This window comes from Aedes albopictus, chromosome 1 (assembly GCF_035046485.1).
Source record: "Aedes albopictus strain Foshan chromosome 1, AalbF5, whole genome shotgun sequence".
Taxonomy (NCBI): domain Eukaryota; kingdom Metazoa; phylum Arthropoda; class Insecta; order Diptera; family Culicidae; genus Aedes; species Aedes albopictus.
In genome coordinates, this window is record NC_085136.1 from 225,004,865 (window position 1) to 225,014,592 (window position 9,728).

At 51.2% G+C, this 9,728-nt stretch overlaps 1 protein-coding gene across 2 annotated transcripts; it reads right to left on the minus strand.

The window, feature by feature from the left end:
- Nucleotides 1-5,278: 5,278 nt before the first annotated feature.
- Nucleotides 5,279-9,027, minus strand: LOC109412410 (uncharacterized). 2 transcript variants are annotated; one of them, XM_062846322.1, is made up of 4 exons: nt 8,626-9,027; nt 8,425-8,566; nt 8,268-8,367; nt 5,279-8,212 (listed from the first exon to the last, which is right to left on the minus strand). In XM_062846322.1, the coding sequence occupies exon 4, from the start codon at nt 7,463-7,465 to the stop codon at nt 5,285-5,287; it is 2,181 nt and encodes a 726-aa protein (XP_062702306.1). In that variant the 5' UTR covers nt 7,466-8,212; nt 8,268-8,367; nt 8,425-8,566; nt 8,626-9,027; the 3' UTR covers nt 5,279-5,284. The 2 variants fall into 2 exon arrangements, with proteins under 2 accessions (XP_062702306.1, XP_062702307.1); XM_062846323.1 differs by having other exon boundaries at nt 8,268-9,027.
- Between the last annotated feature and the right edge of the window lie 701 nt (nt 9,028-9,728).

Below are 9,728 nucleotides of genomic sequence, written 5' to 3' on the forward strand. Positions count from 1 at the left end.
TCGATGATCAAGCGATTTATGAAAAATTCACAAAATCATTACTCATCCTCCTAGGATGATGGTCAGAGACAAGTCGGTCAACCTAACTCTTGAGCAGACCTCAAGTTACATTGTTTCCTCAACTAAAACCAAACTCATACGCAAGCCTTGGTCGCTTGCCAAATCTTCTCTATCCTCCAAACTGCATAAACTTAATGCTAAACTAAACTTCACGCCAGCTGCGCCTGGCAAAATCTTCGACCTCTCAAATCGTCTCTGACCAATGTCCTTGTCCAGCTTCCACGAATCCTACGGCAAAACACTCAAATCGGATTCTAGCCTATTGTATTGACTAAAATAGGCTTAATCGCACACAAAACATTAAGATGCTATATTTACAGACTATCTACAAGGACAAAATTGGTTTGTTTTGGTGTGTGCATATTCTGAGAAAAGAAAAATTTACTAATCTAAATCGTCATGAGCCCGGGAAATAGGGTTTTACCGCGCCCCTGGTCGCGTTACTTTTGGGATGAAGATTTCATGACGACCCCCAGATCTTTAACCCTTGGCCACGCATTCGAATTGACTGGAAACACTTGAGGGTTTGTGTGCACCATCCAGTCGTGGATGTGCTTGGATTGCCGAGATCGTATTTTGTTCCTTCGTAGTGGTGCCACTCATAGCTCTGTGTAGTGAGGATGGTCGAATTCTTGATGATGGGCTCGATTTGTCTCGATCGGCTAACGGCATGACCATTTGGTGTGTTTCGGTGTGAGGGTTCCTCGGGGTTTTGTTGCGCTTCACTCGTTGTCTGGATCGTTTGGTATCTGGAGCCTCCCTACTCACGACGGTTTTCAGGGTCCCAGTCTCCCTCGCCCGCTGTAGGCTATATGCTGCGCTCTTCGTGGTGGTATTTGGAGCCTCCCTACTCACTGCTGTTTTCAGGGTCCCAATCTCCCTCGCCCGCTGTAGGCTGTTCGTTTCCGCATTCTTCGTCTTGGTATTTGGAGCCTCCCTACTCACTGCTGTTTTCAGGGTCCCAATCTCCCATGCCCGCTGTAGGTTGGTGCTTGCTGTGCTCTGTGTTCTGGTATTTGGAGCCTCCCTACTCAACGATGGTTTTCGGGGTTCCAATCTCCCTTGCCCGCTGTAGGCTGACGGTTGCGGCGCTCTTTGTCATGGTATCTGGAGCTTCCCTACTCACTGCTGTTTTCAGGGTCCCAGTCTCCCTCGCCTTCAGTAGGCTGTCGATTCGTCCTGGTGTTTGGCGTGTCTTCGTCCTGGTATTTGGAGCCTCCTTACTCGCATCGCTTTCAGGGTTCCAATTTCCCGCGCCCACTGTAGGCTTTTCTACATCCTCCTGCTCTCCCAAAGCTCTCCAGTTGCTGTCTCCCTGCGCCTGATAGTGGCCGTAAGCTTCAACTCCGCGCCGAACCGATGTTTGGTCGTCGATCTCCGGGTCTCCACTCCTCCTATCAGAGAATACATCTGGTGTCTTGACGAGAAACCTGTGTCCCGTTTCCAGAATCACAGGGTGCCATTTCTCTCGCTTGGCGAACGGCTCACGGTACACCTCCTGGCGCGATGGAAGTGTTTGGGTACCGCATGTTGATTCTCCTACTTGCTACTCTTCGGCCTTCTGCAGATCGGGTGATGGAATCTCAAATCGTTCAAGATCGTGGTCTACTAGAAAGCTGGCTGTTTTGTCGAGGTGGAGAGGTAGTCGTAAAGAAGTTATTGCTCATCACACCTGACTTTCTACCATTTTCCCGTTTGTTACGTATTTTTGGAGCGTGGTACTCATGGTTGACAGGCATTGCCTGCGGACATAGCTTTAACATTGTGGAACCTCGTACGGACGTACGGAAATCCTTGCTGTCGACTCACAATCGGTGTTGCTGTGGTGAAGCAGTATTGCGACGGCTTCTCACCCTCAGCTCTCGTGATCAACTCTCCCAGTGATTGGTGTTTCTGCTAGCTCGACTGCTTTGTGGTTGACAGGCACCGCCTGTGTACATAGCTTGAACGGCCCGGAATCTCGCTGCTGGGAACGAAGATTCCAGTAGATGTAGTCGTCAAATCGGAGTAACGGAAGTGCAGAATCCGGTTGGAAATTCTCTGCCCTCCTTTTCGCTGTAATGATGCCCAATTGTGGTGTTTTCTTCAGCGTTCGCTTCTTCGTTGACAGGCACCGCCTGTTTACATAGCTTGCACATGTTCGTTTAGTCCGCCTTGATGTCCTTCGCGTGGAACCTTCCCTTCTTGCCGCTCAGAACATCCTCTAGCACGTACAGGTTCGTCCCGATGATCTCCTTGACGATGGCCGGAACGAATTTCGGCTCAAGCTTGCTGTTGATTTGGTCCGCCTTCGAGGAGAGTACGAACGATCGCCGCCAAACCAAGTCTCCGACTTTGAACGCTACTGATCTTGTGCGAAGATTGTATCGCTGCTTCGCCCGTTGGTGGCTGTTCTTGATCCGCTCGATGATTAGCTTCTGGATTCGACGAATCGCCGAGAGTCGTAGGTCTTGCGCTACCTTCGGGTCTTCTGGTGTGTTGAGCTCCTGCTGCGTGTACAGATCCGTGTGCAACAACAGGTTCCGTCCGAAGTTGGCTTCGTGTGGACTGATGCCCGTCGCCTCGTGCCGAGCAGCGTTTATCGCCGCCGTGATCGCCGGTAGCTTTTCGTCCCACTCTCTATGATCGCCGTCCAACAATGCCCGGATGCAGGTTACTACGACGCGGTTGACGCGTTCGGCGTTATTGACCTGCGGACAGTAGAACGCTGTCTTCATGTGGCCTATCTTGTGTTTCGCTAGCCAGGACTTGAACACCATCGATTCGAACTGTTTCCCGTTATCGGACAGTATCAGCCGCGGCCGAGAGAACTTCAGACAAACTTCTTCTTCCAGGAATTCCACCATCTTCTGCGAATCTGCTGCGCGCATCGGCTTGACAATTACGTATTTGCTGACCCAGTCGACTACTACCAACAGCACTGTGTTTCCTCGCTTGGAACGTGTGAGCGGACCGACAAAGTCTACCGATATCATCTCCCAAGGAGTCTTCGCCGGCTTCGGGTTTCCCATTTGCGGCATCATTCTTTTCCCCGGTGCCTTGCACGCTTTGCAGGTCGAACAGTTCATAACGTAATCGTGAATCTCCTGTTGCATCTGTGGCCAGTAGTAGTGGGCTTGTAGCTTGTGCCAGGTCTTGTAGAAACCAAGATGCGCTGCTGCCGGTTCGTCGTGGAATCTTCGGATTAGCTGGAACCTCTCTTCTTTCGGAACGACTTGCTTCCACTTGTGGTAAACTGCTCCCACTTCGTCCTTGCAACGGCAGTTCTTGAATAGCGTGTCGTTTGCTATGCGGAAGTCCGGGAACTTATCTCCTTCGCTCTTTACTCTGTCCACCAGCTTCCTGTACCACGGATCCAGGACTTGGTCTACCGTGAAGACTGCTTCTGCCACCGTCCTCGAGAGAGCATCTGGAACAACGTTGATGGAACCCTTCCTGTACCGGATCTCGAAATCAAACGCGTTCAGACGCAACAGCCACCGGCTCATCAAAGCCGTCGGGTTCTTCATCGACTTCAGGTAGCTGAGTGCTGCATGGTCACAGTGGACCACGAACCGGATTCCTTCCACGTAGCCTCTAAACTTCTCGATCGCTCGGATCACTGCGAGGCACTCCCGCTCCGTGACCGAGTACTTCCTCTCCGACGCTGACAACTTCTGCGAGAAGTAGCTGATGGGATGTTCCTCGCCGTTGATCTCCTGCGTTAGCACTGCTCCGATTGCTGTGTCGCTGGCATCGCACGCTATGGCGAACGGTTTGCTGTAGTCCGGCATCGCCAGTACCGGTGCCGAAACCAGAGCTGCTTTTAGCTTGAGGAACGCTTCTTCAGCTATCGGATTCCAACGGAACTTGGTCTTGCCTGACGTCAAGTTTGTTAGCGGAGCTGCTAGCTGCGAGAAACCGGCGATGAAGCGTCGGTACCAGTTGCAAACACCGAGAAATCGCTGCACCTCTTTGCGCGTTGTTGGAGTCGGGAATTGTACGATCGCTTGGATCTTCTCGTCGTCTACACGCCAACCTTGCTCGTCGATTACGTAGCCGAGGTACTTCATGCTCTTCCGGCAGAACTTGGACTTCTCCGATGAAATCGTGAGATTCGCTTGGCGTAGCCGGCGGGCTACTTCTTCGAGCAGAGCGATATGCTCTTCGAACGTTTCGGAGCAGATGATGATATCGTCCAGGTAATGGAATACCAGCGGTTCTAGATCGGCGAATAGGTGGGTCATAAGTCTCGCTAGGGCTTGACTTGCCGTACACAGCCCGAAAGGCACCACCTTGAATTGAAAGTGGCCTCTGGATGGAACGGTGAAGGCTGTCAGTTGTCTCGAACCTGGATGAAGTGGTAGCTGCCAGAAGGCATCCTTGAGATCGATCGAAGAAATGTATTTGCTGCTTCGGAGGTTGTTGGTGATCGCTGCAATCTGGGGTATCGGATAGCCCTCGTTCACCATGATGGAGTTGAGGTGCCGCGCGTCCAGACAGACGCGATACTGCCCAGTTTTCTTCTTGACGGCGACCAGCGGATTGTTCCATGGCGAGAACTGCGCCTCCTCAATGACGTCCAGCGCTATCATCCGGTCGATTTCCTTGTTGACCTCCTGTAGAACATACGGCGACATAGGGTAATGCCGTTGTTTACGGGGCGGTGCATTCCCCACATCGATTCGATGCTCGTACAGCTTCGTGCGTCCTAGTCTTCCCTCTACCGCTTTCGGAAACTTCTGGATCGCCTGCTCTAGGCGCCGTTGTTGTTCGGGGCTGAGCTGCTTCATCTCCTGGTCTTCGCTGATCTGGTCTTCCTGCTTCGCTTCTAGTGTGCAACACACCGCTTTGACGCCAAACTTTTCCCAGAAGTTCATTCCTAGGATGACGCAGTCTGGAATCGAAGGTACCAAAAGCACTGGAAGAACTTCGTTGCGGTTGTTATACACTATTGGGAGATAGACGAAATGCGAAATGTTGTGTCTTGTGCCGTCCGCCGTTTTTATTCCGCCGCTGACGTTTCCTTTCTGCAAACCGCAGTCTTCCGCCAGCTCGACTCTTTTTCCTCCTAGCAGAGAGCAGTTCGCTCCACTGTCCAGCAAAGCTGTCCACTCCTTTCCCAGCACTGATATGACGGCGTGCGGTCGATTGTCACTTCCGGGGTTGATAATGATCGAGTTGAGGTTTTGAAATTCCAGGATATCGGAGGGGTCTCCGAGATTTTGCGGAGAGCTGCTCCCCTCTACTGCTGGTTCTCCGCTTGGTAGTTTACCGCGTCCATGCGGCACGTGAAGCAACTGCGCAGCGAGTAGCCTTTCCTTCCACAACGGTAGCAGAATAGGATGGCTTGCGGCTTCGGACAGTCCATGAATCTGTGACCCTCCTCGTCGCAGTTCCAGCAAAGCATTGCTATTCGTTGGCCGTTCGGAGCTTCTTCCTGTTGTATTTGGCGATCTTCCCGTTGCCTGGCTGGTTCTGGCAGCATACGTTGGCTTCTTCGGTTATTGTCGCTCTGATCCGAGCTTGGCATCCACTGTCGTGCATGCCAGCCCTGTGCTCTTTGCGGCTGTTCTTGCTGTTGTTGTGGTAGCCGAGCCTGGTACGATGCGGTTTGCGGCCGCTGCTGCTGTGCCGGCGTTTGCGCCTCTCTTGTGTACTGCCGCGCTGCTCGCAGGACGTCAGCCTCTGTCCGGTTGTACCTATCCGTTGGCCTTGTCTGCCTTTCGTCGCGTGCGGCAAAGCTTGGTCTCGCAGATCTCCGCTCAATATTCAACTTCAACGCGTTGACTTGCTCCACCAGTTCGTCGATGTTGTGCTGCCAATTGTCTTCTGGTCCTTCCTCCGCTGCTTCGTGCTCGAATGCGGCTTCTTCTACCTCCACGGCGTGAACTCTGTTGAACCGCTGTGGCTGTTGGTGATGCTGAATCGGTGGTGGTCTGCTGGTTACTACTGGCGTAGCGAAGTTCGGTTCCAGAAGCGCGCTGTGCGGAATGGGAATCCTGCGTTGCCTGTTCAGGAGCATCCTCGTCTCGTCGTATCCGGTGCAGACTTCTACCATTTCTTCCAGTGAACGAGGCCTTGCTGCTGTTACGATGGCTGCGTAGTTCTCGTTCATGTTTTTCTTCACCAGGAAGAACTTTTCGTCGTCTGGAATGGGTGGGTCGACGAAGCGGAAGAGCGCTGAGATATCTCGGTAGAACTTTGCAAAGGATTCCTCCCTTCCTTGAAATCGAAAGCTGGCTTCCAGGCGCAGAATTTGGGAGTATCCGCTGGGCAGGAATTCCCTTCTGATCTCCCGCTTGAACTGGTCCCAGGTCCGCAACAGGTTTTGCGATGTTGCTCGCGAGTACCAGTCGATTGCGTCCTCCTGGAGTAGATGCTTGATCGAACTCAGGAGTGTGGCATCGCTCATGCCTTCCGACCTCGCGAATGTCTCCACGCGATCTAGGAACACGTTGAGTGATGTCGTGTCCTTCTCGCCGCGAAATTTGAAAGGCCAGTTGTGCACCGCCTTCTGTATTCGGCGATCGTCCGCTCGTTCCGGTGCTGGTCTATCTCGCCGGATTAGCCGCTCCAGGTCGTCCCGCATTCGGCAGTATTCTTCGTGCATCCGCTGCTCTCTTTCCTGCATCTCCACTATTCTCGATTGCAGCTCGTGAACTTCTCGTGATTGTGTTTCTCGAGCTGTCCGGTTCCATGTTTCTCGCTCCCGTGGAAGGTAGGGAGGCGGTGGTGAGGTGTTCCGTTGTCTAGGCTGTGTTTCCCCTGCGTCTTCGTTGTCTCGCGCTCGGAATGAGCTAGAAAATAGCAATCCTCGTCCTTGTCCGCCGGAAAATGACGTCATCGAAGGCGGCTGTGAGGCTGGCGGTGGTGTGGATTCCTGATTTGAATGGTTGCCCACTGGAATCGTGGCATCCGCCGTTCCACCGACTGCTCCTTCCTCTTCGTTGTTGCTTCTTCTTATGGCACCCGTTGAACTTGTGTGGTTTACCTCATTCTCACCTCGTTGCACACAACTCACTACACTAGTACCATTCACTTTGTTGAGTAAAACAGTCACGTGCATGGTTAACATCCCATGCAGATCTCTCAGTTCGACCGGGGGGTGGATCAACCGTAATCTGTCGCGATAGTGGGTAAGACGCGTTCGGCTTTGACTGATTGCAGCCCTATCGGCTGTTCGAATGGCCGCTTCAGTGCCAATGTGCAGCTGTTGTATTTGAGTTTCACAGTGTTCAATGTTGGACTGTGGACTCATTACATGGGCTGAGCTAGTGGGCTGGTTATCTCTTAAGGCTTCCTCTTGAATGAGTGCCTTCAGACGGAGGACCTTCCCTCTGTGGGTGGTAGGCCCTAAATTTACCACGTGACGCAGAGCCAACTCATACGTCACCTCTTCGTCTGTTAAGTGTGTGTAATCCATATTGTGTATCGAATCTTATGCGTAAGGGCTAAAATTTTGATGATTATCAATGCCGGATAATCAAAAGCACAAAAACCAAAAACTTCACAAAACCAAAAATTCGCTAAACGGTAGTTATCTTGTGTGGATTTTCAGTTGGGCGCCAGTGTTGCAAGTGTCCCGGTGGTGGCAGAGCAATTACCGCTAACGAATAGAACAAGGACTCAACTCGCAAACACTGAGGGGCTATAGCTCAACTAGAAATCACAAAACGGCAAATCTCAGCTTAATACATGTATTTTGGGATTTCCCATTTGGGCTTAGGTGTTAAGCTTAAGATCTAATGCTCTACATTCTTAAAAACTAGAACTTATCTGTGAGGGGCGTCCCCCTTGCCGTTGCATCCTCGCCAACGCACATGTCATCGGCCAACCAAACATCTCGCTCTGGTCACGCCCTCAGCCGGTCGCAGGAGTGGATTCGGTCAAACCACCCCGCGCTACGATATCCTACTTGCACCTAACCGTGTTCTCCTAACCGGCCTGTCCGGTGCATGAACCAACGCAGCTCGACGCTTGGGAACCACTGTGTCTGTGGGTTTCTTCGCTTGCACGAGACAGTCGCGTCGTCAGGCGGTTCTCCCGGCGCTGCGCTCCGAATGCCGGAATCGCCACCGCTCTTTTTCCGTCGGCCTTCCTGATCCCACCACCGTTCCTTGTAGGCACTCGTTGTTGTTCCCGGGAAGGAAAAAAGCTGTAATTAAAGGCCCTGGGGCAACCAGAAAATCAACCTTTGCTCGATCTTGAGGTTAACCGTCACATACCTCCTTCGGAAGGCCTTGTTGTTCCTCCAATCGTACTGGGCTTGACAAGATGGTGCCAGCCAGTGCCCTCGACCTCGTGGTGTGCGAACAGGCGTCCTGTCTGCAAAATAGGGGTTCGTTAACTACCCTTTCTGGTGCGGAGGGCGTTTTCGCTTACCTGCCGGTCAGACGGCCGTACCAATCGTCCCTTGGTATGTTTGAATCTGTCCTCTCGTCCCACCGGTGGAAGATAGCGGTGCGGCGAGAATTTGGAGGTTAGCTTGCCTCACTTGCCAACTCCGGCAATTCGTTCCACCGTCCTATTATATTGGAAGAGTCAACGTACGGTGCTGATTTTATTTCTGCCACTTCCACTCACCTGTACAGCACCAATTTGGGTGGAAGATGTGCAACTTTTTAATAAATCTCCTGCTTTTCTTCTGACCTGGTTTTCAATCACTCGCGAGAACGGCTGTGATGCGTTCGAACGGACGGGGAAGAATGGCGATGCAGCGATGACAAAGCGTATTCCAGCCAGCAGCTGCCTGTGATGCTGATGTGTGCGTGTTTTCGTTTCGGCGGCGCGGCGGCGCCTTGTTTAGTATCGTCACTTTGTAATAGGCCTTTTGCTGACGGGTGATTTGATTTGACCGTTTCTTTCGAAGTTGTTTGCACGGCGAGAAATGATGTTGGCGTGCGTGGCGAAATTGCGTTGTGAATACTTCTTTCGTTTGATTGTCAATCTCCTAACCGATACATAAGGACAAACTAAACTTAAACGTAACAGGCTTTAAGACAAAACATTCCTGATGAGTTTGTTGAAGGGGTCATAGTACTATGTAAAAAGAAATCAAATGATCAAACATTGAAAGGATATAGACCAATAAGTCTCTTGAACTATGACTACAAACTCCTTTCAAGAATTCTTAAACAGCGTCTGGAAAACGTAATGATCGAAAATAATCTTCTCACGGTCAGTCAAAAATGCTCAAATTCTGATCGAACTATTTTTGAAGCAATCCATTCAGTCAAAGATCGAATTGCAGAGCTCAATTGCCGTCGTTTATCTGGAAAACTGATTTATTTTGACCTAGATCATGCTTTTGATCGGGTTAGTAAGAACTTTTTGATGGTTGTGATGCGGAACTTTCGTGTGAACCCCAATTTCACTGAGCTCTAAGGGAAGATTATGTCCGCCTCAAGCTCTCACTTGCTCATAAACGGAAATCTCACTCCCAAATTCCCAATCCAACGCTCCGTTCGACAAGGAGATCCTATGAGTATGCACTTATTCGTCCTTTACCTCCATCCCCTCCTGGAAAAGCTGCACACCATCTGTAACCATCCACTGGACTTGATAGTAGCGTATGCAGATGATATATCAATCGTGATAACGGATATGCGGAAACTGAATCTCATCAAACAAGCTTTTTTGGACTTCGGTCGATGTTCAGGATCTCTCCTGAATTTCGATAAAACGTT

What these genes read in the sequence shown, in the direction of transcription:
- LOC109412410 (XM_062846322.1), bottom strand. Translation starts at nt 7,465, where the DNA reads ATGGATTACACACACTTAACAGACGAAGAGGTGACGTATGAGTTGGCT.